Below are 24,576 nucleotides of genomic sequence, written 5' to 3'. Positions count from 1 at the left end.
CTCCCCGGCTTCCCGTTCTCCGCACACAGCACCCCTTCCGGCAACACCCCTTCGCCGCCGGCTGCAGAGCCCCGCCCGCTCCGCGTGGGTCTGGCCCAAGCCCCCTTCCACCTGAGCTCTGGGCTGCCCCCAGCGGGAAGACGGCTTTGGCAGAGCTAGTCACTCTGAGGTCACTTCAGGAAAGCGAGTCACGGGGGCTTGAGAGAGTCCCAGGATCCTGCACCGGGGGAGGGGCAGCAGGCTTCCTTCCTGTGTTTGCAGTAGCTCTGGGGACCCACGCTCTGTGACGGCCTCTGTCCGGGCGCCTGACCCACACTGAGCAGGGGCGAGAGCCAGAGGGCACGGCACGGGGGTCCCAGTGCCGGCTCCGCTCCCGCTGCTGTGGTCGCAGGAACCCCCAGCCTCACAGAGTCTGACCTGGAGACTCTGAGCGGGCCCTCGTCTGCTCTGTCCGGGAACCCTCCCTGGAGCCCCCTCCCCCACACCGTGGAAAGACATTTGGTCTTAATCACTGTGGTGTGTTTTTCCGATGATGGGGGCTGAGGGGGATGGTGTCCCCGGTGGCAGCCGAGCGGTCAGCCCAGACGAGAGGCAAACAACCCATGACTCAGGCGGGGCACGGCACAGCTGTGACCCGGGGGGGCTGCTCCAGACACAGGGCGGCTCCCGGCCGAGGCCCCCCATTTGCCAGCTCGGCCTCGGCTCCCGGGGCTGCGCCGCTGACCGAGGCGAGGCGTCTCGTCCCACACGCCCCGAAAGAGCAAACCAAGGGCACGGACCTAAACACCCTGCTGGCAGGTCGGGGAGGCCCCTGTCCCCCCTAAGCCCTGGGGTGAGCCCCGCCACGAGTGATTATAACCACATTTCAAACCACAATGTTATACAAATTAGTAGTTTATTTGGCTTTTTAGTAGGACCGTTCCAAAGTTTAACTGGAAGACGAGCACAGAAGCTGCAGAGACATGAAGGAAAGTCACCTGCCAGCAGCCCCCCTGCCGGCACACCCCCTCCCGCCCCAGGCTGACCGCCGCCCAGGGCACCTGGGGAAGACCACGCGGCACAAAGCCAGGGTGGGGATTTGTGCAGTACACACGTTTAGCTTCAAAAAGGAAAACGCGCTGGCTATCTGCCTAGAATATTTCCTATACGGATACAGTGGAGGAGAATCCAGTCTCGGTCCAGCCCCAGCGGGTGCTGGACAGCTGTCCGCATGGCCGCAAGTGACCAGGGAGGTGCTACCCGGGGAAGCAGCCCCAGCATGAGCCAGAGGCGGGATGCCCGGGGCCCAGGAGTGGGGAGCCACGTCGTGCTCAGGTTTATACACAAATACAGGGAGCCGTACACAAGACTCGTTATATAAAATAGATGTACGTCATCTAGAAAAACCTCGATACAAAGTCTATAAAAATATAAACTGTAGTGAAAAAATATACAAAAGTATTAACACGTTCAACCCATGAAACAAAAACACATCCACGTGCCCCCCCAACACGCTGAGGGAATCCCCTTGGCCACGGTACACGCGTTTGGGCAAGAAGTGTCGCCACGAGACCCAGCCTGCAGGGGCCCTGGGCCGGTGCTGAGGCCGCCCCATCGGGACGCTGCCCGCCCGGTGGAGGGGGCAGGAGAGGGGGCCGTTCCGGGCCCTGTGGTTCTGGAGCGACGGCCCCATCCTGTCCCGTCCGGACCAGGCCAAGCTCCCCTCCTGCCCTCCGGACACCCAGAGGCCAGCACCCCTGGCCCGTTCCCCCGACCCCTCGGCTTTCACACCAACTTCCGGCCTCGGACGACCGCCTAGAGGCAGCAGCACAGCCGGGCCAGCCGCTCCCTGAAACCACGACTCCAGCCACATACAGTGGGAACCTGGGCCCGATCCACGTCTTTAAGATGCGTCTTTCTGGGGCAAGAAGGACAAAACCAGCAGCACCGTCCCCTCCGGGAAATCGATCCGGAGACTACGGTCTGATCCGGCCGCACATCCTCACCGCTGTCCCCAGGCCGGCAGCTGCGTGGGGGCCAGGGCAGGGGGTCCGCGAATGGCAGTGAGGACGCCACCAGCCACCCCCAGGAAACGAACAACGGTGCAACGTGTGTGATACCCGAAAATCAAGTCAACCAACCTACGGACGGAAACTCAGTCTGTGGAGATGCGGACCCGGCTTGGACCCCGCTCAACGCTGGTGACAGGACATCCCTACTTGGGAAAAAAGCGCTTCAAATTCCATCGGTTCAGCACTCAGGCTGCATCGAACACATCAACTAAGGGCTGTTTCCGACTTCTCCAGGTAGTGTAAAAATCCCACTTGAAGTCATTTCTTTCCTATTTGAGCAATACTGTGCCAGGAAACAGTGTCACACGTCCGCATCAGGGACGGTCCTCGCTGTGATAAAGCAGAAGTCCACTTCCTTGGGCAAAGCCTCTCTCCGGGGCTTCAAACAGCTAGCGCTCCGCCTCCGGAGCTGCCTGGGCGGTGTGACCCCCACGGCCTCGGGGATGGACAAGGACGCTGCCAGAGAGGACGCCCGTGGGCAGCACCGGGGAGGGGACCCGAGCGGTGCCCCAAGCCCCGGCAGCCGCCTCCCCCCACACCAGCAGGTGGAGGAGACCTCGACTGTCACCCGGAACCTGCACCACGGCCCTGCTCTGTCCCCTCTACCGAGGCCCCAGGGCAGGGCCTGCTTTGCGGGACGGCTCCCTCCACAGACGGTGACTCGGAGCCCGCCAAAAAGAAGGATTTCACAGAGATCTGCGCCAGGCAGAGGGAAGGCTGAGGGCAGGCGAGCCCAGCTGGTGCCCAGGAGGGAGTGTGGGCTGTCTGGAAAGCCAGGCCCTTCGCTGCTTGAAACGCTGTGCACGGAAGGGCCAGTGCTGTTCCAGAGTTGAGGCGAGGCCGCTTGCCCGCAGGGAAGGCGTGTGGGTTTTCTACAGGCCGCTTCTGAGCGTGGGACGCACTTGCTTTTCTAGGAAAGGCCCCTTTTCACTACCCTTGTGCCCCCGGAGCAGCCACACTGTGGCCCGGGAGCGCGCGAAGCACAGTGTGGCTGCTCGGCGGAGGCCCTCAGCGGCGCCGGGTGCAGGAGGAGCGAGACAGGGAGGCGCCTGGGACGGGGTCCCGAGGGCGCGAGCCAGTGACCAACCCAGCTGACACGTGCAGTAAACAGGGCCTGGAAAACATCCAGCCAGTTCACCTGGGGGCGCACAGACCACGCGAGCCGGGGACAGGCGCAGCCACGTGCCACGGCACGGAAGACAGTTGTAAACAGGACAGACCCCACCGCGAGTGGAAAGGAGAAAGTGCGGTGTGGCCCTGGATGTCTGCCCGGCAGATCTCCAGAGACCACGGGCGTTACATTCGGGCTTTTAAAGGAGCAGAGACGTCTCTGCGGTCACCCTTTGGCACACTTTGGTTGTGAAGGCAAGAGCAGCATCGTGGGGGGTGGGGACGGGGGACTCAGGTGTCCTCCTCATCGCTGACCAGCTCACCCTTATCAGGGCTGGCATCCCGTTCACGCAGGAAGTCCTCCCGGATGGCCTCGAGCTCCGTCAGCTCCAGCCGGACCTTCTCCAGGTGGTAGGCGCGCCGGTTCCGGATCTGGCGCAGGGGGAACGGGTTGAGGTCCCCAAAGGAGATACCGATCAGTTTCCTGGAAGGACACAGGACAGGCACGGAGCGTCAGCAGGGCAGGACACAGGATGGGACCCCAGCAGGTGTATCACCTGGAGGCCAGCCCTTCTCACGCACAGGCTACGGGGCCGGCCCTGAGCCACGGCCTGGACTCAGACACGCTCGCTCTGTCGTGGGGCAGGTGACGTCCCTTCCCTTCCTGGTTTCTGATTCCTCGTCGATAGGCTGGGATAAGTTAGTGACCTTCCTGAGGTCTGGGGTCACCAGAGCTGCCACCACAACACGCACACAAGGACAGCGCCTGGCACTTGCCTGTGACTGCAGGGCCGGCGAGCCTGAGCCTTCGGGACCAGCAGAAGGATGGCCCGGAGGGCTGTCCCGGGCCTGACCGGGGAGCAGCGGATACCCAGGCCCACCTGACAGGCACCGTCATACCCAGGAGCCACACGACGAGGCTCGAACACGTCTGCAGACAGATGTGCACTCTATGGGTTTCCTACTATCCTGGGATCAAGGCACTGATTTACAGTAAACGGTTTAAAATCACAGAAACGGGGCTGTAGCTGCTGGCCAGTGGTTTAATAAGATCAGAATGAGAAGGTGCCCCAGGGCCTGGGGCCGGGTGCAGCCCCCGATTCATCCAGCCCAGGGGCTTCTCTTCCCAGCCACAGGGCCCTGGCGCACCTCCAGACCCAGGAGAGGCGGTGAGGACAGAGCCAGCGGCCACAGGTGGCCTGCCACCATCCACCCACGTGGGCTGCCTTGATGTAAGTTTATTCTAGAAGGTGTAACGTTAAGGGAGGGTGTAGCCTTTGGCATTTCTCCCTACTGAATTTCCAAACACCTACTCCTTAGCCGGACTCCAGAGGACTCCAGAGGACTCCCTGCGTGAGGTCAAAGGTCAGGAAGGCCACCTTCAAATGCCAAGCTTCCCAGACTGTTCTAGAACACGGGCACGTGGGAGAACAGGACAGGCCTGCACAGAGCCGTGCCTCCTACTGGGCTCCACCGGCCGGGGCCGCAGGGGTCTGTGAACGGAAATGTGAGCGCAGACCCGGGACCCAGGGCCACACGACCAGCCCCTTTTCCTACAGCCACGAGTCGCAGACTCCACGCACCTGCGAGCTGGCCTCCAGCCCCCTCTATGGGAGGCAAACAACACTAGGTTATTTTCACAGAGCCCCTGTTGGCCCAGCGGGCAGGGCAGAACACTCCGCTCTGCGGCCCGGTCAGGAGATGAGAGATATCCCATGGTCAGCCCAGGCTGAAGGCCCCAGGGGCCCCGACTCGAGACTGGTTTAATCCGTTGACCCGCTGTCTCCTGGGCACACGGGACTCAGCACCCGCGCCCTCCTTTCTTATGGAGCCGCTCGGTTATGTGGAATTGCTCCCCTAGACCCACCAGCCCGGGGAGCTGAGTGAAACCCCCGGGTCGCCACCCAGCCACGGGGACTGAGTTCCTGAGGCCAACGGCCGGGCGGCTGTGCCCGAGGCCGCTCACGAGGTGGCGCTGCAGAGCTTGCGGGAGGCGCTGCCGGGAGGGTGGGGGGGGGGGCACATCCTGCAGCCTGGGCCTGAAGGGAGGTTAGGGAACCCCGACCTGATGGAAGGGTAGCGCACGCTCTCGGCCTGCTCTGTCTCAGGCTTTGCTCCCTGGCTTTTCATTTGGCGAAACCGAGGCCACTGTCGCCGATACGTCAAGCTGCCTGAAAATCCTTACAAACCGCGATGCCTTCTGGGCTGTCGGGCGTGGCCTCAGCCATCAGCCCCTTTGCTCGCAGCGTCCCCTCCCCGGGACCTGGGCCCAGCCCCTGCCCCAGAGCCCTCCTGCGGCCGGGCTCCCCCCGGCGCCGGGGCCCTCAGGGCCTGCGGCTTCTCGCGGGGCCAGCCAAGAAGAGGGGCACCTGCCAGCTTACTGGGGGGCCCTGCGGGCTTTCAAGCAGGTTGTGACACATCAGTGGATGAGAAACCCACGTGGTGAATCATGACAAGCGTTTTGTAACAGGAAGTTAGAAACCTCAACATCTAACACAGACCTTCAGCAAGAACCACAAACATTTCAACAAACCGTTTCACTTCTATACGCTCTGGCACGGGCAGCTCACATTCTGATATGAAATGGTCTTACGAGCTACAGTCCAAAAAGTCTGAGGGGCGCCTGGGGGGCTCAGTCGGCTAAGCGTCCAACTTTGGCTCAGGTCACGATCTGGCAGTCTGAGTTCGAGCCCTGCATCGGGCTCTGCGCTGACACCGCAGAGCCTGCTTCGGACCCTCTCTCTCTCTCTCTCTTCCTCTGCCCCCGCCCCCGCTTGCATTCTTTCTCTCAGAAATAATTTAAAAAATAGTCTGAAAACGTACGTGAGCCACAGACACTTCTCTGCGGAAAGACTCATGGCTTCCTCACGGGTAGACAAGCCTGACGTGGAACACGGTCATGTGCAGGGAAAGGCGGCCCTGTACCACACGGGCAGCAGCGAACTGTACCCCGCCTTGGCCGTGGGAGCCCCTGGCGAGTTCCCAGGGCAGCCGCCAAACGCGGTCGGGGGCACACGCACAACACGGACACGATCCGCCGAGGCCTGGTGCCCGGGCCAGAAGCCCAGGGTTCCCCAAGCTCCACTTCCTGTCCCATGCTCTAGTGTACCCCCTCCGCCCCCCGCCCCCCGCCCCCCTTCCCCAGGCCCCGGGTCTCCTCTCCGATGCCAGCCCTCCTGTCTTCCCGACACTCGGGGGACGAAGCCCGTCCTGCTCCGCCACGGCCCCAGACACGCTGCCTCTCACCTCCACTCCTCAGGATCCCTTTGCCCAGGACACCCTCTCCTTGGGGTCCCCCCGGCCCCGCTCACCCCCACCTTTCCCCTGCACTTGTCCCATCTGGGCTCCCCCCACGGCAGCCCTGAGGCTGTCACGCCAGTGGTCTCGCCTAGGTTGTTCACGGGAGATGTCCGTCCTTGGTCACCGTGCCCCCCGTGCCCCGGACGCTCGGTAAAGGCTTGCTGGACAAATAAAAATGCTGCTTTGCTGCTGGGACTGATGTTCATTGGAGAAAAAATAAACTGTCCTCCTCTATCCTCCCCCCGCCCCTCCCCATCACTGGAAGCCACCTGGTGTCCCCAGCCTGTCCCCACCCTTTCCTCGGGAAGCAGGGACCAGCGCTCCCGCTCTCGCCACGCCCCCCCGCCCCCAAGGACGCACCTGGCGTCGAGGACAGTGCGCGTGAAGTGACGGAGATACTTGAAAATGGACATGGAGTCCTGCAACCTCAGGATCTCCTCCTCCTTGTACTTAAAAAGAGCCAGGGCAAAGCGGAAAATGACCTGTGGGCGGGACAGAGACACCTGTGAGCAGAGGCACGCCTCGGCCCGGGGCGGCTGCTTCCTGTGACCCCGGCCCCACGGTGGCCCCTCACGCACCCGGGGAAGCTGGCCACCACCGTGCTGCCCGGAAACCCGGCGAGCAGACCCACCTTTGGTCCCTCATAGAGGAAGGAGTCCCAGATCTTAAAGAGGACGTCACTCACGACGCTGTCCACGAACACCACCAGAAACCAGTTGAACGTGATGAGGGTGTAGTCGACTTTGTGCTGTTCCAGGTGGCTGTGCAGACGGGGTAGCTTCTCGCTCAGGAGGTCTCTGAACACCCGCTGGTCCACCTGGGGAGGGGGGCGGGGCGGGGGCGTGGGTGCGCCCGGGCCTGAGACCCACTCGTGTGCCCCAAACACCCAAGAACACAGGCCGCTCTGATCCGCTCCTGAGCCGGGGGAAGAGTCGGCCCGGCCGCCGCACGCGAGATCTAGGGTATACGGGTCACAACCGAGTCCCAGGCCCAAGAGTCAGTGGGACAGCAGCACGGCCGTCCCACGGATGTCACGGGGCGCGAAGCGCTGCCTGCACCTCCCAGCCGCCGCCGCCCCCGGACACCTGCACGGACCGCTCCAGGGCACGCGAGGGCACCATGTGATGCAGCCGGTGCCTGCCCCCCTAGAGGGGTCTCCCCGGAAGCCTCGCCCCTCTCAGTGGGCAGGGCCAGCACCACCCGCTAAACACAGCGCCTGCGCATTTGAACGACGGCCTAGGGACAGCACGCGCCTGAGGCCGGGGCCCAGGCCAGTGCTGGCCACCTTCAGGGGCTGAAGGTGGGCAAGGGAGGGCAGCAGACTGTGGGACGTGACCCCGGGATGAGTGACCACCGGACAAGTGCCCACATAACAAGTGACTGTGGGACGAGTGACCCCAGGACGAGTGTCTGCGGGACGAGTGACCACGGGACGAGTGACCATGGGATGAGTGCGGGACAAGTGCCCCCAGAATGAGTGTCTGTGGGACAAGTGCCCACGGGATCAGTGGCCCTGGGACGAGTGACCACGGGACAAGTGACCCCAGAATGAATGACCGTGGGACGAGTGACCATGGAACAAGTGACCACGGAAAGAGTGACCGTGGAACGAGTGACCACGGGACGAGAGCAGGACAAGTGCCCCCAGAACGAGTGTCTGCGGGACAAGTGCCCCCAGGACGCGTGCCCACAGGACAAGTGACCATGGAACGAGTGACCGCGGGATAAGTGACCCTGGGATGAGTGACCACGGCACGAGTGACCCCAGAATGAGTGACCGCGGAACGAGTGACCACGGGATGAATGCGGGACAAGTGACCGCAGAATGAGTGACCACGGGATGAGTGAAGGGCAAGTGCCCCCAGAACGAGTGACCACGGGATGAATGCGGGACAAGTGCCCCCAGAACGAGTGACCACAGGACAAGTGACCATGGAACGAGTGACCGCGGGATGAGTGACCCTGGGATGAGTGACCACGGAACGAGTGACCACGGGATGAGTGAAGGGCAAGTGCCCCCAGAACGAGTAACCGCGGGATGAGTGACGGGAACAGACTCCTTCTGCCAGGAGGGGTGGGACTGGGCTGAAGAGGAGGGGCGAGAAGCCGCCCCCACAGCGCGAGAAGCGCCCTGTATCCGTCGGGCGGCAGGTGGCACCTTGCGCTCGAGGCTGTCCGGGCGCAGAGGGCCGGGTGCAGAGCAGCCGGCAGCAAGCACCGCCCGACCCGTGTTCAGCCCCAGCCCCGCCGGCTCGGGAGGTGGTGGGGTGCGGGGGGGAAGGAACGCGCCGGGGGACACCGGGGGACACCAGGGGACACCGGGGGACGGGGTCCTCGGCGCCGGCCGGGTCCCGGTGCACGGCGGATGGAACGACGGAGAAGCCGCGAGCAGCCGGCAGGGATCCGGGAGGCAGGGTGCCGTGGGGGCAGAGGGGCACACAAGCTGTCCCCGCTTCAGGGCGGCCCACGCGGTGCCCCCTGTAGGACACATACAGTCCACGCACTGCCCCGACGGGACGCGGCAGCCACCGAACGGGGCAACTCGCCGGAGCTGTGACGCGAAGCAGCCAGGACACCTCACGCCCCCAACGTCCATACCTAAGGGGAGGTGGGGGAGGAGCAAAAAGGGAGCACATCAAAATGCCAACCGTGGTCTCCCTGGTAGAGTAACGCGGTTTTCGTCCTCCTCTTACCGTCTTTCTGTGTCACCTGCTTGCTCCTCGGGAGCTTCTGCGACTTTCTCAGTTGGGGAGAGAGTCTCTTCAGTTTACGATTCCCTTTCCGTGACAACACGAGGCACAGTTCATCTCAAATCCACATACTTAAGATAGGTCTTTCCCTTCTGCCTGTTGTAACTGCGAGTTTTTTTTTAATTCTGAACATTATGACAGACCCTTAAAGCATCGTCTGAATCTGACGTCAAGCACTCCACAGGAGGGGAGTCTGACGCGCATCTTACAGATGTGGAAACTGGGGCACGGGGCGCCGGCAACGTGGCCACGCCCCACAGGGGGGCGGGCCTGGCTCCAGGGAACGAAGACAAAGGCTCCTTCCTGCCGCTGGAGTAAGTTTCGGAGTGAGACCTTCTTGTTCTGAAACACAGTCATCTGAGATTTTGAGTCTCTGAAGCTACTGGCTCCCAGGCGTCTGTGATACACAGAACATTATTTATTGGCCCCCTCACTCCCACAAAACAGTGACTGCTGCCTGTTAACTGCTCACTTCCTAGTTTACACACTGGCGAAACTAGCCTCTCAGTCGCTTAGCAAACTGAAGCGGTCACCGGAGGACCAGATGACTCTCCTGGGATCACTGGGCCCAGAGCCCAGGCCCTGCTCTCCTCCCCGGCCTTCCAGGAGGAGTGGACAGAGGTCCAGACCCCAGCCTGGGCCTTGGTGGTAGCTCCTCAGGCAAGGCACTTAGCGTCTCTGAGCTCCGCTTGTCTCCCAAGGAGGAGGGGGACCGTGATGCCTGCATCCGGATGGTTTTGTGCAGACGCGAGGGGGGCTCGCTAAGTGCCCCCGGCCGGAGAGCTCGCTCACACACGCTCCGCGCTCAGCGTGCCGCGTGCCCGCGATATCGAAATGAACGTCAGGGCTGCTGACCAGCTACAGGACCAGCAGGCACACGGGGAGGGTCCCGTCAGACAAGCGCTGTCCCCGAGGCCCCGGACCAGAGCAGCGGGCGGCCCCAGAGGGGCAGGAAGCGGCACCGAGGAAGCGGTGCTCAGCGCTCAGAGCAGGTGCTCTCCAGGACGCAGGCGGGCCAACGGTGACCTAGGGAGTCACGTCTTCACCCGAGGTCAGGGCGTGACAGGCGAGCAGGTGTTCCGTCACAAGGGGCCACGGCAGACCGCAAGAGTGACAGTTATACAGGAAAGCAGGGCACCCTGGCAAGGGTCAGGGGTCAAGGGGGAGCAGGGATGAGAGCCACCAGGCAGGTGGCAACGACCAGAAGCTAACCGCAGGGATGCAGGGGGCGAGAAATGAGGGGGAGTCCAGGCTGGTGGGCTAGCGGGCGCAGAGGGCAGGCAGTGACAGAGGCCACGATGGACCCGGTCTGAAGGCAGATGTGCAAATCTAAAGCAAAACTCAGGCAGGGGCCAGCCAGGCGGACAGAACCTACTCCCAGCATTTACAACCGAGACCCTGAGGGATTTTACCCAGGAAAGTCACACAGTGACAGAGACGCTGAGAAGCCAGGCGGCTGCTGGTGGCCCAAAGGCAAGGGCAGGAAGTCACCCCCAGACTGGAACAGGGAGGTCCCTCCCACACGGGGGTGGGGATGGGGGACAGGAGACAGGAGCGGGCACCGCGGAGTCAGACCCGTTGACGGGGAGAGAAGTGCCGTCAGTCCCCTCCTGCCACCCGCCCATCCCCCGCCGGTGCCTCTGCTGCCTCCGCAGGGCCGTGAAGGTCAGGCCGAGGAGCAGGATTGCTAGTTGGGGAGCAGGGACGGCGGCCCCAGCCCGGCCCAGGGGAGGGGCCCCAGGCTGCTCTGGAGCCAGAACCGCCCCCAGGAGACAAGCCTGGGCTCTCCCGCCCCCTGGCCCTCGGGCCCCCTCGCCCTCGGGCGCCGGGTGCTGTGGGCACGTCTCCCGTCGGGGGGGGGGGGGTGACTGCCAGCCCCGCTGCCTGCTCCCAGGAAGGGAGTGACCACGGCGGAGCCCCGATGCAGCCTGTCGGCATGAGACACAGGTCTGTCACAGGGGTCCCTGCTGGCCTGGCCGAGACTTCCTGAGAACCACGCGGCCATCTGGGACCCGTCCCACTCGAGCCACCTTCCTGTCCCTGGTCCGGGGGCTCCCCCGCCTCCCTGCTCCCTCCCTGGTCCTTCGCAGGTGCCCCCCCCTCAGAAATCTCTGGCTTGCCTACTCCTGTCCCCGGGCTCCCCAGGAAGGTTGCACTGGGGAGAGGGCACGGCTATGGTGGGGGGGGGGGACAGCGTGTGCTGGGGAGAGAGCAGGGCTATGGGGGGGGGGGAACACCTGTGCCCAGGGAGGGAGACAGCAGGACTGCAGGGGATGGGGGGAGGGGACACCTGTGCCCAGGGAGGGAGACAGCAGGACTGCAGGGGATGGGGGGAGGGGGGGACAGCGTGTGCTGGGGAAAGAGCAGGGCTATGGGGGGGGGGGACACCTGTGCTCAGGGAGGGAGACAGCAGGACTGCAGGGGATGGGGGGAGGGGGGGACAGTGTGTGCTGGGGAGAGAGCAGGGCTATGGGGGGGGGACACCTGTGCTCAGGGAGGGAGACAGCAGGACTGCAGGGGATTGGGGGGGGCAGCGTGTGCTGGGGAGAGAGCAGGGCTATGGAGAGGACACCTGTGCTCAGGGAGGGAGACAGCAGGACTGCAGGGGATGGGGGGGGCGGACAGCTGTGCCCGGTGGGACTTTCCCCGCCCGGTCACACTCAGCCAGGCCCGGGGTCTGCGGCACGCCCTCCTCGTACCTCTGTTTCAAGGCCCAGCACGCACGGGAGCCCCTCCCCCACCGACGTTAAATTCGCCACGTGTCGGCTGGACCCTCCAGGCCACTGACTGACACGCGGCGTTTCTAGCCGTACCTGGGACCCCAGCAGCGTCTTGGTGTAATAGTCTCGAGGCATGAAAACTTCCACTATGGTGACCAGACACCAGAACGCGTCTTCTTGCTCCAGGTACAGGAGGGCCACCGCCACCAACCTGTAAACAGACGGACAGCAAGGTGAGGGCCAGCACCCCGCACACCGGGGCCCGGGCCACACGGCTGGTCAGCCGCAACGCGCCGTCTGCTTACACAGCCGCGGCCATCTCCAGTCCCCCAGCAAAGAACAAGCAACTTCCTGCACGAGCTACACATTCGTCCTTTTCTTTCTTTTTTAAGTCATCTCTGCCCCCAATGTGGGGCTCAACCTCACAACCCTGAGATCAAGAGTCACGTGTTCCACCAACCGAGCCAGCCGGGTGCCCCAAGTGAGGCACGTCCGACTCTGGATTTCAGCTCACGTCATGACTGCATGGTTCATGGGTTCGAGACCCGTGTTGGGCTCTGTGCTGACAGCACAGGGCCTGCTTGGGATTCTCTCTCTCTCTCTCTCTCTCTCTCTCTCTCTCTCTCTCTGCCCCTTCCCCCTCTCAAAATAAACACTAAGATAAATGATGTTTGAGAAACAAAGGTACTGCTCCCGCCAACCCTTTCATTTGGTTTTCGTTTAAGGATGCTGAAATTCTTTCCCAATGATCAACCAGCCTCGTTAAAAAAAAAAAAATGCTTAGCTAATGCAGCTCCTTTGTGCACAGAAAGTCCAGGGGTGAGTGTACGATGGGCTACAGACAACCACTCCGAGGGGCTTTCAGAAGGAGCTGCGGCCACGGTGTGCGTGCACGTGGGGGCAGGAGCCTGAACAGTGGTCAGCTTGCTCGTAAAGGAAACCTGGGTTCAGCCGTTACACTGTCCCCAGTCACGGACCTGTCCAGTGATCCCAGGCTTGACTCCCAGTAGGCATTCAGGCAGGATCTGGACACAAAGCGACGAGAAAAAAAGCCCTTCTCTCTGCATCTGAAATCCAAGCGCCTCTGCTCTGACAGCTTCTGTGCCTCGCTTACGGGAAACCCTAACCCTACTTCTCCAAGGCCGGTTACGGTCTTTTTCTTCCTCACGTAAAATTACGATGGGTTCACCTCGAATTAAGACCTTAAAACGAGGGACGTGGGGTCGGCGGAAGGGGACGCCTCAGGCAGGCCTGACCGCACGGGCGCAGGCAGGTGGCCACGGCAGGGACGGACGGGAGAGACAGCAAGTCCACAGCACCCAAAGGTGTGGGGAGCGGGGCCAGGGGTCTGCAGTCAGCGCAGCCTGCAGGACGTCACTTTAACCAAGTTTCAAGAAGGTAGGCCTGGATCACTCACAAAGGCTAACATTCTTAGGGGCGCCTGGGTGGCGCAGTCGGTTAAGCGTCCGACTTCAGCCAGGTCACGATCTCGCGGTCCGTGAGTTCGAGCCCCGCGTCGGGCTCTGGGCTGATGGCTCGGAGCCTGGAGCCTGTTTCCGATTCTGTGTCTCCCTCTCTCTCTGCCCCTCCCCCGTTCATGCTCTGTCTCTCTCTGTCCCAAAAATAAATAAACGTTGGAAAAAAAAAAAAAATAAAATAAAAAAAAAAAAAAGGCTAACATTCTTCTACCCGAGTTCTGGGTTCTCAGGAGGCACATGTAAAATATTTGGGGGAAAACCCCAATAAAATGGTTAAAGTTAAGAGGCCCTAAGGGTGACGGGGTGCGGATGATGGGGGCAATTTTCTGGAAGTTTTACCGTGGAGGAGGAGGTTCCACGGCAGCGCCAGACGAACGGGGCGCCAGCGTCGCCCCCAAACAGGCGTGCCGGAGGGATCCGCTGGCCTTCAGAGGGTCGTGGCTTCTGGAAACTGTTAGACTGGGTGTTCCACATGAATCGTGGATTCAAAGAGAACTAAACCGTTCCTTACACAGCATCCCGTTTACGGCTTTTTTTCTTGTAACGGGGGCGCGAAGGGGCAGCCGAATCCATCGCTTTCGGGGCACAGACAGCATATCCGTCCTCCCCACCACAGAGGCAGGTGACTTCCTTGGCAACTGCCTAGTGTGAACACGCCAGCTGAAACCTTCCTTCTGCAGCACGGCCACTCAGACACAAACACACGGCCCTTACTGGAGGTCAGTATCTGGCACAGAGTGGGAGTCAGGGCCTGCGAGCGGCCAGAATTAACCGTCAGCATCCACAACTCAACGCGTGCCCTTGGCTTATGGCAAAACTCCTAACGCACGCAAGCACACACGGCTTCTTCACGCCTCGACGGATCTCCCGCTCCCACTGCGCGGACAGAGCATCACTGGACGAGCGCGGGGCCAGCGAGTGCAGAAAGCACGTCAGCCACAGACGCCAGGCGCCAAGCAGCCACGGCACGCAGCCCCCTGCGGCGCAGACCCCGGGGCCTCCGGTGGCCTCGTCCCGCCCCAGCCCGGCTCCGAACGACGAGCGACGAGGTGGGCGGCCTCCCAGTGTCCTCCGCCTATGGGAGCAGGGACGTGCGTGAGACCCGCAGACTCTCGTCCACAGGTGCCAGGCTCCAGCCAGCCGCAGAACCATCTGGGGCAACTTCTCAACTCACGAAGATGCTGGATGAACGAGGAATGGCCACCAGCATCCGCTTCGTGCGTCATGAGCGTAGAATCATATAAAATTGTAATTGAAAAGCACAGTCAGATCAAACTTCTGGTCAAACCCTGAACCTCGTGAGGAACCGGAACAAGAAACGCAGTTGCTTCAGATAACGTGAATTTGGCAGTGGTGTTGTTTTCGTATTTTACTTTTTTTCAACTTTATTCAAGAGAGAGACGGAGAGAGATCCCGAGCGAGGGAGGAGCAGGGAGAGATGGAGAGAGAATCCCGAACAGGTTCTGAGCGGTCAGCACAGAGCCCAACACGGGGCCTGAACTCACGAACAGGGAGATGGTGAGCTGAGCCGAAATCAAGAGTCGGCTGCTCAAGGGACCGAGCCAGCAGGCGCCCCAGGGGACACTGCGTCACTCAACCTAGCTGACTGCAACTTCCCCGCAGGGGAGGGGCCCGTCCCGGCCGGTGGGGGGCACGCCGGAGCAGCGTGGGGCCGACACCCACCTGTTCAGACCCTGGCAGTAGCCGATGTCCGGGTTCCGCCAGGAGAAGGCCAGCAGGACGTTGCGAAGCTTCTGTATGCCCTCCGAGGTGGGGCAGGAGTAGTGCTTGTTGTTGGGCAGGGTCCGCAGCAGGTCAAGCTCGATCTGCTTGGAGGCCGGGTTCTGCTTCTCCAGCGCCTTCTGGAGCAGCGTCTGGAAGTACCCGGGCTCGGTGCTGCCCTTGAACTTCCGGGTGTGGAGGTCCACGCACCACTTCCACACCTTGGAACGGTGCTCGTGCGGGATGCCCGCCCGGATCAGGTTCTTCAGCTCCGGAGAGCACGCCATCTCCCTGTTCATCGTGCTCGCGAAGTAGTTTTCCCACTTGACGCCGGTGGACACTTCCTGGTTTTCCGTGAGGTGCAGCGTCTTCAGGTCCAGCGCGCGGACCTTGGCCACCAGCTTCTCCTCCTCGTCGTCCTCTGGGACGGTCCTGAACCCGTAGATGTCGTACTCGCTGTTGAGAAAAACGGGAGGAAGATAAAATGATGTGACTTCCACAAAAGCAGCACGACGGCAAAGAGCGCCAGCCACGTGCACGTGGCCCCGTGACCAGGGCCCGGGCGCTGGAGCGGCCAGGAGAGACTGAACTTCTCCGTAAACGGGGTCAGGACGACCGGCTGTCTGCGCGAGGGCAAGTTAGACTAGACCTCTTCTTGATACCAAGAGAAAAAGGGAATCCGAGGGTGTGGAAAGCACAGGGAAGACGCCGGCGTTACTGGGAGATTCGGCCGCGCCGATGCACGCGTGTGCGTGTGCGTCACACCTGGACGGACGAGAAACTTTTGTGTTGGAAAAGCGTCATTTTAAAAAGCGGAAAGACGAGGGAGAAAACATTTGTGTGGATATCAGGGACGTGGAAGGCAGGACAGTGGCCCCAAGGACGTCAAACCCCAGGGCCTCACACCCGTGACGAGGTCACCTCACAAAAGGCATTCACGGCGGGGAGCTCACCCCGGGTATTCCAGGGGCCAGCGTGTGCACAGGAGCCCTTCACGGTGGGGGTCAAAGGAGAGGGGCCGCGTGGCCCACTGTCGCCGGCTGCTGAAGGAAGGAAGCGGGGGCCGGAGCCCGGGGACGCAGCGGCCTCCAGAAGCAGGGGCTGAACGCCACGCCCGGCGGCCCGGGGAATGCGTTCTGCCGACAATCCCGTGACCATGTGCCGCGGGGAAGGAGCGCAGCCCAGGACACGTCGGCCGCCGGCAGGAGCCTACGTGCGGCGTTGGATGCCGCGAAGCGTGTGGCGACCCGCCAGGCCGGCCACGGGAAAACCGGCACGCGGGCCTCCCGTGCCCTGCTGCTCTGGAAACCCGCCCTGGCGCGGCTGCGGCCGTGTTCCCTGCAGGTCGGGGATCCCCCTTCCAGTCTACACCCGGCGGGACGGGAGCTCGCACACAGACAGGCAGACCCACGAACCACGTGTTCGCCCGCCTCATCTGGTAAAGGGAGCACGGAAGGAACCACGAGGGGAAGGAATGAAGACACCGAGGTCGGGGCACCACACGTCCCCCCCTACCGGGAAGGTACACGAGGCAAGAACGACATGCCAGGAGCCACACGTATCCCCCTGTGCGATTTCAGGAAGTTAACGCTGAGGGTAGGCAGCTGTGAAAACACAGAACGTGGTGGGATGCGCATATTAAAAAGTGTCATCAGGGGCGCCTGGGTGGCTCGGTCGGTTGAGCATCTGACTCTGGATTTTGGCTCAGGTCGTGATCTCGCGGTTTGCGGGTTCGAGCCCCGCGTCGTGCTCTGCGCTGACAGCGTGGAGCCTGCTGGGGATCCCCTCTCTCTCCCTCCCTCTCTGCCCCTCCCTGGCGCATGTGCACACCCAGACACACTTCCTCTCTCCAAGTAAATACACTTACGAAAGAGGGCCATCAGTCAGAAGTTAGAAACGCATCCTGGAGTGTTTTAAGGTGAAAAGACAAAATGAGTGGCATTTGCCTTAAAGTAACTGCAGGAAAAAACCTTGGGGGAGGGGAAGACGAAACCAGACCGGCCAAACACTGGTAACTGCTGACGGTACACGTGGGGTGTTGCTGGCCGTCACTCCGTAGGCTTGAAATTTTCATCAAGTAAAAACGAGTCCGTGCGTACAGTCAGCGTCCTAGTTACCCGCGGTTTGAACACGTACGATGTACACAGCGAGGGCCCGACGGCGCACGAGGGAGGGAGGAAGGACGGTGTCTCCAGAGCCGCCAGCCGGGGGGCTGTCCGCGGGCCCTGTCCTTGCCCCCGGGCACCATGACCGTGGCCGGCACGTCTCCCCCAGAGCCTCAGCCTCCTGTGCGGCACGAAGGTACACGCACCCGCCTCGCCGAGCCCGCACGGCTCCCGGAGCACAGGCCTCGGCAGTGCGGGTGCCGCGCCTGAGCGCAGACGCGGGGAGGCCGCGCTGACCAGGCTTCACTGGGGCGGGAGGTGCGAGGCCCCTGCAGCAGGGCCGTCCCGGAGCGGCCAGCGGAGGAGACAAGAGGAGACGGGACCGAGTCTGCAGGTTTCTCCGTGTCCAACGTCTCACGGATCTCATTTTTCAGAAACTACTACTTAAGGACCCCAGGGGGAGAGCCGGCACGGGCTTCCAGACTCGGCCATTTTCTAACACGTGCGACACTGCGCGTGTCCAAGTGTGTCCACGGCACACGTCGGAGCCTCGGTGGGTGCTGGGCCGCCGAGCCAGGCCACCCAGGCGTTTTCCCCACTCGGGGGCCCCCGTGCTCTCAGACGCGGCGACGGCTGTCATGTTCACGCTGCCTTTCCCGCCACAATGCCATCGGGTGCAGCTGTGTCTCCGGACGGGGCGCCTACTCGCCGGGACACGGCCTCGTGTCCCGCTCCCCGTCAACGGCCGCTGTGGCTGCAGCAGGGGGCTTCAGGAGGGGGTCCCACCACCCGCCAGCACCTTTACCTGACGAGGCGAGGCTTCACGAATGCCTGCTCCGGCTGCTCGGGGCCCTCCACCTGCAGAGCGTCCTCCAGCAGCTGGGCTATGACCTCGCGGGAGGGCCCCTGCTCTTCTGAGCACACGGGCGTCTTCATTTCTTGCAGCAGAATCAGGTATTTGCTTTCTATCTGGCAGAGCTTGGCTTCCAGGCTGGAATACTACAGATAGCGTGGCGGTTACCTCCGTCCCGACCGACGCGGGACACACGACCCTTAGGTACGTCAGGCGGCCGATGAATGACAAGCCCCCAACTACCAGGAGGAGAGGCGGGGGGCCGTGTGGAGGACAAGAGATTAATTTATGTTACCGGCCACCCGTCACGTCCCCTCCCTTCCGGGGCTCCGGCACCAAGGACCCGATGCCAACACCCACATGGGTCCTGGACGGCCGAAGGGAGCAGCGGGAACCAGAGCACGAGCCGGTTCCTGAGGTCATGTCGTGTCCCTGGCATGTGGGCCATGAGCAGGCGCCCGCGTGGCACCCACACTTTCCCAGGGCCCTGTGCCTGGGACCAGCTCCCGTCCGCCGCCGCCTCAGACAAGACAGACGCCAAGGAGAACACGCAGGCAAAGGTCGGGGGACGGGGTGACGGCTGTCATGTTCACGCTGCCTTTCCCGCCACAATGCCATCAGACTCTCGCACCGCCACCATTGGGCTGGCAGCGAGGTGTTCTCCCCCTTCCCCGTTTACAGGTGGGAAATCGTCCCCCACCACAGCTAAAATCACAATCCAAGGGGCCTTCATTTGGGGGCCTCAGAATAGGATTTAAGCTGTTCTGTGAATCCCGTTATACGTGCAGACGGGACACAGCAGGGCGCCTCGGATGAGACCAAGCACCCAGCACTCTGCGCTCCCAACGTTTCAGACACGATTCGGGGTCGTGACCACACCCCCACCGGCAGCAGGACAGGGTTGCGGGCACCCGCTTCCGGAAGGCTTGAGTCCCCCGCCACCAGGACACAGAGCCGCGCCCGACCCACCTTGGCCATCAGATCCCGCTCCCTCCTTTCTGCGTTTCTCCGCAGCGCCGAGAGCTCCAGAATTTCCTTGTTGAGAAACTTATTCTGCGTTTTATACCCCTGGAGGCTGTCCTGTTGGAAGAGAAAACCCGTCGATTCACACCAGCTGAAGGCTGATTATTCTACATGATTAATATTCCGCCCCTGCAATCAAACGGTCCCGCTGAATGAGTGCCGACACCCCGACCACCGCCGCGGCCACCAGGACCCACGTCCCCGCTCTGTGCAGACACCTGCCTGCACTCACGTCCCTCACGCTCCATTCTTTCCTAAGCAGAGAGACAGCACACTTTCTGCGGGTGCTCATTTTTACTCACCCACTTTGCACACCGCACACGCCCTCAACTAGAGACCCACACCTGCAACTGACAGCGGGTGAGGCGCTGCGGAGAGCACGTCCCTCCCGTGTCCACGTGGAAGACGTCAAACTCTGGCCCAGCTGGAAGGGAAGTACAGCGAACCCAACATACCCTTCACCTAAATTCACCAATGGTTAATGTCTGCTGCATCTGCCATGTTTTAAGAGGCCTCACGGGCCGGCGACAAGCTCTACCAAACGTGGGGACACGTTTGGCTCTGGCCTTGAAGCCTGAGGACAGGAAGCCTGAGCCGGACACGTGCTGCCGAGCGCAGCCCTTCATCAGTGTGCTTCTCCCGCTCTGCCGGGGCTCCCGGGGAGGCTCTGGCCCCTCGGCCTTGGCCACAGCCACAGGAAAATTCCGGGGCCGGCCGGGAGTGGCCAGGGAAGCCGCGGGCTCCTGGACCCTCACGGGACAGAAGCCAGGGCCGTTCCCCGAGACGTGCCCCAGGCTGGACATCGCCGTGGGGCTGGCGGCCCACAACCAGCCTAAAACCCACAGAGAAAATGACGTGTCCGTGATCCCTTCAATCGCTAACGTTTGTGGGGCACTTGCTAGGGATTGTGGGTCGGCATGACACTCCTGATCTGCCTGCACCACGACAATTGCTGGGCAGCCGTCCCCAGGTCTCCGCTGCCCAGGTGAAGACGGAGCCTAGGGGCCGGGATCCGGCCTCTGAGAGCCAGGCCGCTGGACTCCGGGCCACTGGCCACGCCTGACTGATACACGCACACCTTCTGAGTCCGTGGGACCACATGTCATGACAGGCCGGCGAGACACCTAAATCTAGCCCCACAGAAGGCCCCGATCCCCTTCCGCGGCCTCAGTCTCGCCCTCCTGGTGGGTGAGAGCTGCTGGCGGCAGATGGAGGAGAGGGAGCGCCAGGCCAAGCGCAGCACGTGCCCGAGCCCGACGGACCGAGGCCGAGTGACACAAGGGGGTGGGTGACAGCAGGAGAGCAGACTAACAGTGTCTTCCTTGGGAGGGCCTGACTGTTCATCACAAGGACGGTCTCCCTGCGGTGACGATCACAGCAGGGAAGCCCCGTGAGGCACCAGGAGCCCGATCCCCGCGAGACCCCCGAGGGGAGGGCTGGGTCTCAGGTGAACACACTGGGCAGAGAAGGGGCCCAACCCGCCGTGGGGGGGCTCACAGGCGCCACAGCTGGGCTCGAACGCAGGCCAGGTCTGGCTCCAGAGCTGCGTCTAGACCACCACGAGCGCCGGCCCACGTCTCTTCCCTGCTGCTCACCCTCAGTGCAGCTGTGGTTCTGCCTCTGTCTCTGCTCTCAAGCCACACTGGGTGCCACGGGGGCGGGGGGCGGGGTGGGGAGGGACACACCGTGCGCTTCCAGCAGAGCGCAGAGCCCGGCGCGTGGCCGGACAAACGAACAAGGCCGCAAGTGTGAATGAAGGCCCACGCGGAAGGAGCAAATCGCAGGAAGGAGGACAGGGCGGCACAAGGGGATGGGGACACAGTCACAGGACGGGCAGCCCCAAGTCACAGCGAGGACAGCGCCCAACCAGCTGGGCTATGGTGCCGGACAAAGCAGGGATCGACCTGCTCCGGGCACAGAATTACGGAGCCACGGAAAAGGTCTGGAAGGAAGCATGAGAAAGATAAACTCCTTAAATTCTAGGCTGGAGAAATATGACGACCAACGTTTACTCCCTCCTCAAAATACCCCGGAAAGTGACCCTGTCTGTATCAGACCAATGAGAAGAGCCCGCAGGTTCCAAACAGCACGAACCTGCGGGCTGCAGACACGGACTCTTGACTGAGAAACCCGGAAATGACGGTGACAGTGACATGACAGAGTGCCGCCGACAAACACAGACGGTCCCCCACAAGGACGTTTAACTCGGGGACAAGGGGAGCAATCAGCGTGGGAACCACGCAGCATTAAGTGCTGGGGGACACAGAGGACAGCAAGTCCCTACTTCCATCCACAACCCCTCACGCTGCGTTCAATTCCTGCAGTGCCACGGAGAGCCACGCAGGTGAGCGTGTGGGGCCGGAGAGCCAGCGCAGGGGAGAGGGTGTGGAGCCAGAGAGCCAGCGCAGGGGAGAGGGTGTGGGGCCGGAGAGCCAGCGCAGGGGAGAGGGTGTGGGGCCGGAGAGCCAGCGCAGGGGTGAGGGTTTGGAACTGGGGAGCCAGTACAGGGGTAAGAGTGTGGGGCCGGAGAGCCAGCACAGGGGTGAGCGTGTGGGGCCGGAGAGCCAGCGCAGGGGAGAGGGTGTGGGGCAGAGAGCCAGCACGGGGGAGAGGGTGTGGGACGGAGAGCCAGCGCAGGGGAGAGGGTGTGGGGCCGGAGAGCCAGCGCAGGAGTGAGGGTGTGGGGCTGGAGAGCCAGTACAGGGGTGAGCGTGTGGGGCTGGAGAGCCAGCGCAGGGGTGAGGGTGTGGGGCCGGAGAGCCAGCGCAGGGGTGAGGGTGTGGGGCTGGAGAGCCAGCACAGGGTGAGAATGCGAGGCTGGAGAACCAGCACAGGAGTGAGCGTGTAGGGCCGGAGAGCCAGAGGAGGGGTGAGGGTGTGGAACTGGAGAGCCAGTACAAGGGTAAGAGTGTGGGGCCGGAGAGCCAGCACAGGGGTGAGCGTGTGGGGCCGGAGAGCCAGCGCAGGGGAGAGGGTGTGGGGCCGGAGAGCCAGCGCAGGGGAGAGGGTGTGGGGCTGGAGAGCCAGTACAGGGGTGAGCGTGTGAGGCCGGAGAGCCAGCGCAGGAGTGATCATGTTGGGCTGGAGAACCAGCACAGGGGTGAGGGTGTGGGGCTGGAGAGCCAGTACAAGGGTAAGAGTGTGGGGCCGGAGAGCCAGCACAGGGGTGAGCGTGTGGGGCCGGAGAGCCAGCGCAGGGGAGAGGGTGTGGGGCCGGAGAGCCAGCGCAGGGGAGAGGGTGTGGGGCCGGAGAGCCAGCGCAGGGGAGAGGGTGTGGGGCTGGAGAGCCAGTACAGGGGTGAGCGTGTGAGGCCGGAGAGCCAGCGCAGGAGTGATCATGTTGGGCTGGAGAACCAGCACAGGGGTGAGGGTGTGGGGCTGGAGAGCCAGCACAGGGGTGAGAATGCGAGGCTGGAGAACCAGCACAGGGGTGAGGGTGTGGGGTCGGAGAGCCAACGTAGGGGTGAGCGTGTGGGGCCAGAAAGCCAGTGCAGGGATGAGGGTATGGAACTGGAGAGCCAGCGCAGGGGTGAGGGTTTGGAACTGGAGAGCCAGCACAGGAGTAAGAGTGTGGGGCTGGAGAGCGAGCACAGGGGTGAGGGTGTGGGGCCGGAGAGCGAGCACAGGGGTGAGCGTGTGGGGCCGGAGAGCCAGCGCAGGGGTGAGGGTGTGGGGCCGGAGAGCCAGCACAGAGGTGAGCGTGTGGGGCCGGAGAGCCAGCGCAGAGGTGAGGGTGTGGGGCCGGAGAGCCAGCGCAGGGGTGAGCGTGTGGGGCCGGAGAGCCAGCGCAGGGGTGAGGGTGTGGGGCCGGAGAGCCAGCGCAGGGGTGAGCGTGTGGGGCCGGAGAGCCAGCGCAGGGGTGAGGGTGTGGGGCCGGAGAGCCAGCGCAGGGGTGAGCGTGTGGGGCCGGAGAGCCAGCGCAGGGGTGAGGGTGTGGGGCCGGAGAGCCAGCGCAGGGGAGAGGGTGTGGGGCCGGAGAGCCAGCGCAGGGGTGAGGGTGTGGGGCCGGAGAGCCAGCGCAGGGGTGAGGGTGTGGGGCCGGAGAGCCAGCGCAGGGGAGAGGGTGTGGGGCCGGAGAGCCAGCGCAGGGGTGAGGGTGTGGGGCCGGAGAGCCAGCGCAGGGGTGAGCGTGTGGGGCCGGAGAGCCAGCGCAGGGGTGAGGGTGTGGGGCTGGAGAGCCAGTGCAGGGGTGAGAATGCGAGGCTGGAGAACCAGCACAGGGGTGAGCGTGTAGGGCCGGAGAGCCAGAGCGGGGGTGAGGGTGTGGAACTGGAGAGCCAGTACAAGGGTAAGCGTGTTGGGCTGGAGAGCCAGCACAGGGGTGAGGGTGTGGGGCCGGAGAGCCAGCGCAGGGGTGAGGGTGTGGGGCCGGAGAGCCAGCGCAGGGGTGAGGGTGTGGGGCCGGAGAGCCAGCGCAGGGGGTGGGACTGGAGAGCCAGTGCAGGGGTGAGAATGCGAGGCTGGAGAACCAGCACAGGAGTGAGTGTGTAGGGCCGGAGAGCCAGAGCAGGGGTGAGCGTGTGGGGCCGGAGAGCCAGTGCGGGTGAGCGTGTGGGGCCAAGGAGCCAGTGCAGGGGTGAGGGTGAGCATGTAGGACTGGAGAGCCAGCGGAGGGTGAGCATGTGGGGCTGGAGAGCCAGCACAAGGGTGACAATGTGAGGGTGGAGAACCGGCACAGGGGTGAGCAAGTAGGGCCAGAGAGCCAGTTGCAGGGGTGAGGGTGTGGGGCCGGGGAGCCAGTGCAGGGCTGAGGGTGAGCATGTAGGACTGGAGAGCCAGCGGAGGGGTGAGGGTGTGGGGCCTGGGAGCCAGCACAGGGGTGAGGGTGTGGGGCCGGAGAGCCAACGTAGGGGTGAGCGTGTGGGGCCAGAGAGCCAGTGCAGGGGTGAGCGTGTGGGGCCGGAGAGCCAGCGCAGGGGTGAGGGTGTGGGGCCGGAGAGCGAGCACAGGGGTGAGCGTGTGGGGCCGGAGAGCCAGCGCAGGGGTGAGGGTGTGGGGCTGGAGAGCCAGTACAGGGGTGAGCGTGTGGGGCCGGAGAGCCAGCACGGGGGTGAGGGTGTGGGGCCGGGGAGCCAGCACAGGGGTGAGGGTGTGGGGCCGGAGTGCCAACGTAGGGGTGAGCGTGTGGGGCGAGAGAGCCAGTGCAGGGATGAGGGTATGGAACTGGAGAGCCAGCTCAGGGGTGAGGGTTTGGAACTGGAGAGCCAATACAGGGGTAAGAGTGTGGGGCCGGAGAGCGAGCACAGGGGTGAGGGTGTGGGGCCGGAGAGCGAGCACAGGGGTGAGCGTGTGGGGCCGGAGAGCCAGCGCAGGGGTGAGGGTGTGGGGCCGGAGAGCCAGTACAGGGGTGAGCGTGTGGGGCCGGAGAGCCAGCACAGGGGTGAGGGTGTGGGGCCGGGGAGCCAGTGCAGGGCTGAGGGTGAGCATGTAGGACTGGAGAGCCAGCACAAGGGTGACAATGTGA

At 63.2% G+C, this 24,576-nt stretch overlaps 2 protein-coding genes across 5 annotated transcripts in view; both read right to left on the bottom strand.

Moving 5' to 3' along the window:
- Positions 1 to 876: 876 nt before the first annotated feature.
- TBC1D2B (TBC1 domain family member 2B) overlaps positions 877 to 24,576 on the bottom strand; it is a 69,715-nt gene continuing 46,015 nt past the window's right edge. Inside the window, exons 7-13 of the mRNA XM_030317198.1 lie at positions 19,059 to 19,169; positions 18,042 to 18,235; positions 15,093 to 15,587; positions 12,025 to 12,142; positions 7,093 to 7,278; positions 6,822 to 6,943; positions 877 to 3,645 (exon numbers count right to left, since the gene is read on the bottom strand). Coding sequence (XP_030173058.1) covers positions 3,453 to 3,645; positions 6,822 to 6,943; positions 7,093 to 7,278; positions 12,025 to 12,142; positions 15,093 to 15,587; positions 18,042 to 18,235; positions 19,059 to 19,169 — 1,419 coding nt within the window. The 3' untranslated portion in view covers positions 877 to 3,452. The remainder of the gene's footprint in view (positions 3,646 to 6,821; positions 6,944 to 7,092; positions 7,279 to 12,024; positions 12,143 to 15,092; positions 15,588 to 18,041; positions 18,236 to 19,058; positions 19,170 to 24,576) is intronic.
- Positions 7,361 to 11,448, bottom strand: LOC115515404 (vegetative cell wall protein gp1-like). Of its 4 annotated transcripts, XM_030317205.1 has the most exons (3): positions 8,453 to 11,448; positions 8,242 to 8,295; positions 7,361 to 8,211 (listed from the first exon to the last, which is right to left on the bottom strand). In XM_030317205.1, exons 1-3 carry the CDS (start codon positions 9,055 to 9,057, stop codon positions 7,749 to 7,751), a joined length of 1,122 nt encoding a protein of 373 aa, XP_030173065.1. In that variant the 5' UTR covers positions 9,058 to 11,448; the 3' UTR covers positions 7,361 to 7,748. The 4 variants fall into 4 exon arrangements, with proteins under 4 accessions (XP_030173065.1, XP_030173063.1, XP_030173064.1 ...); XM_030317203.1 differs by having other exon boundaries at positions 7,361 to 8,254; positions 8,337 to 11,448; XM_030317204.1 differs by having other exon boundaries at positions 7,361 to 8,295.

The sequence above is a fragment of the Lynx canadensis genome, chromosome B3 (genome assembly GCF_007474595.2).
Source record: "Lynx canadensis isolate LIC74 chromosome B3, mLynCan4.pri.v2, whole genome shotgun sequence".
NCBI classification, from domain to species: Eukaryota; Metazoa; Chordata; class Mammalia; order Carnivora; family Felidae; genus Lynx; species Lynx canadensis.
Note: the sequence above shows the minus strand (reverse complement) of the source record. Positions and strands in the feature narration are given on the sequence as shown.

Bases quoted from the DNA above. Each gene is read 5' to 3' on its own strand.
- LOC115515404 (XM_030317203.1), bottom strand. From the start codon at position 9,057: ATGGACGTTGGGGGCGTGAGGTGTCCTGGCTGCTTCGCGTCACAGCTC. The intron at 8,255-8,336 runs GTCACTCGTTCT...ATTCATCCCGTG, and splicing joins TGTCCCGCATTCATCCCGTG to GTCACTCGTTCCGCGGTCAC.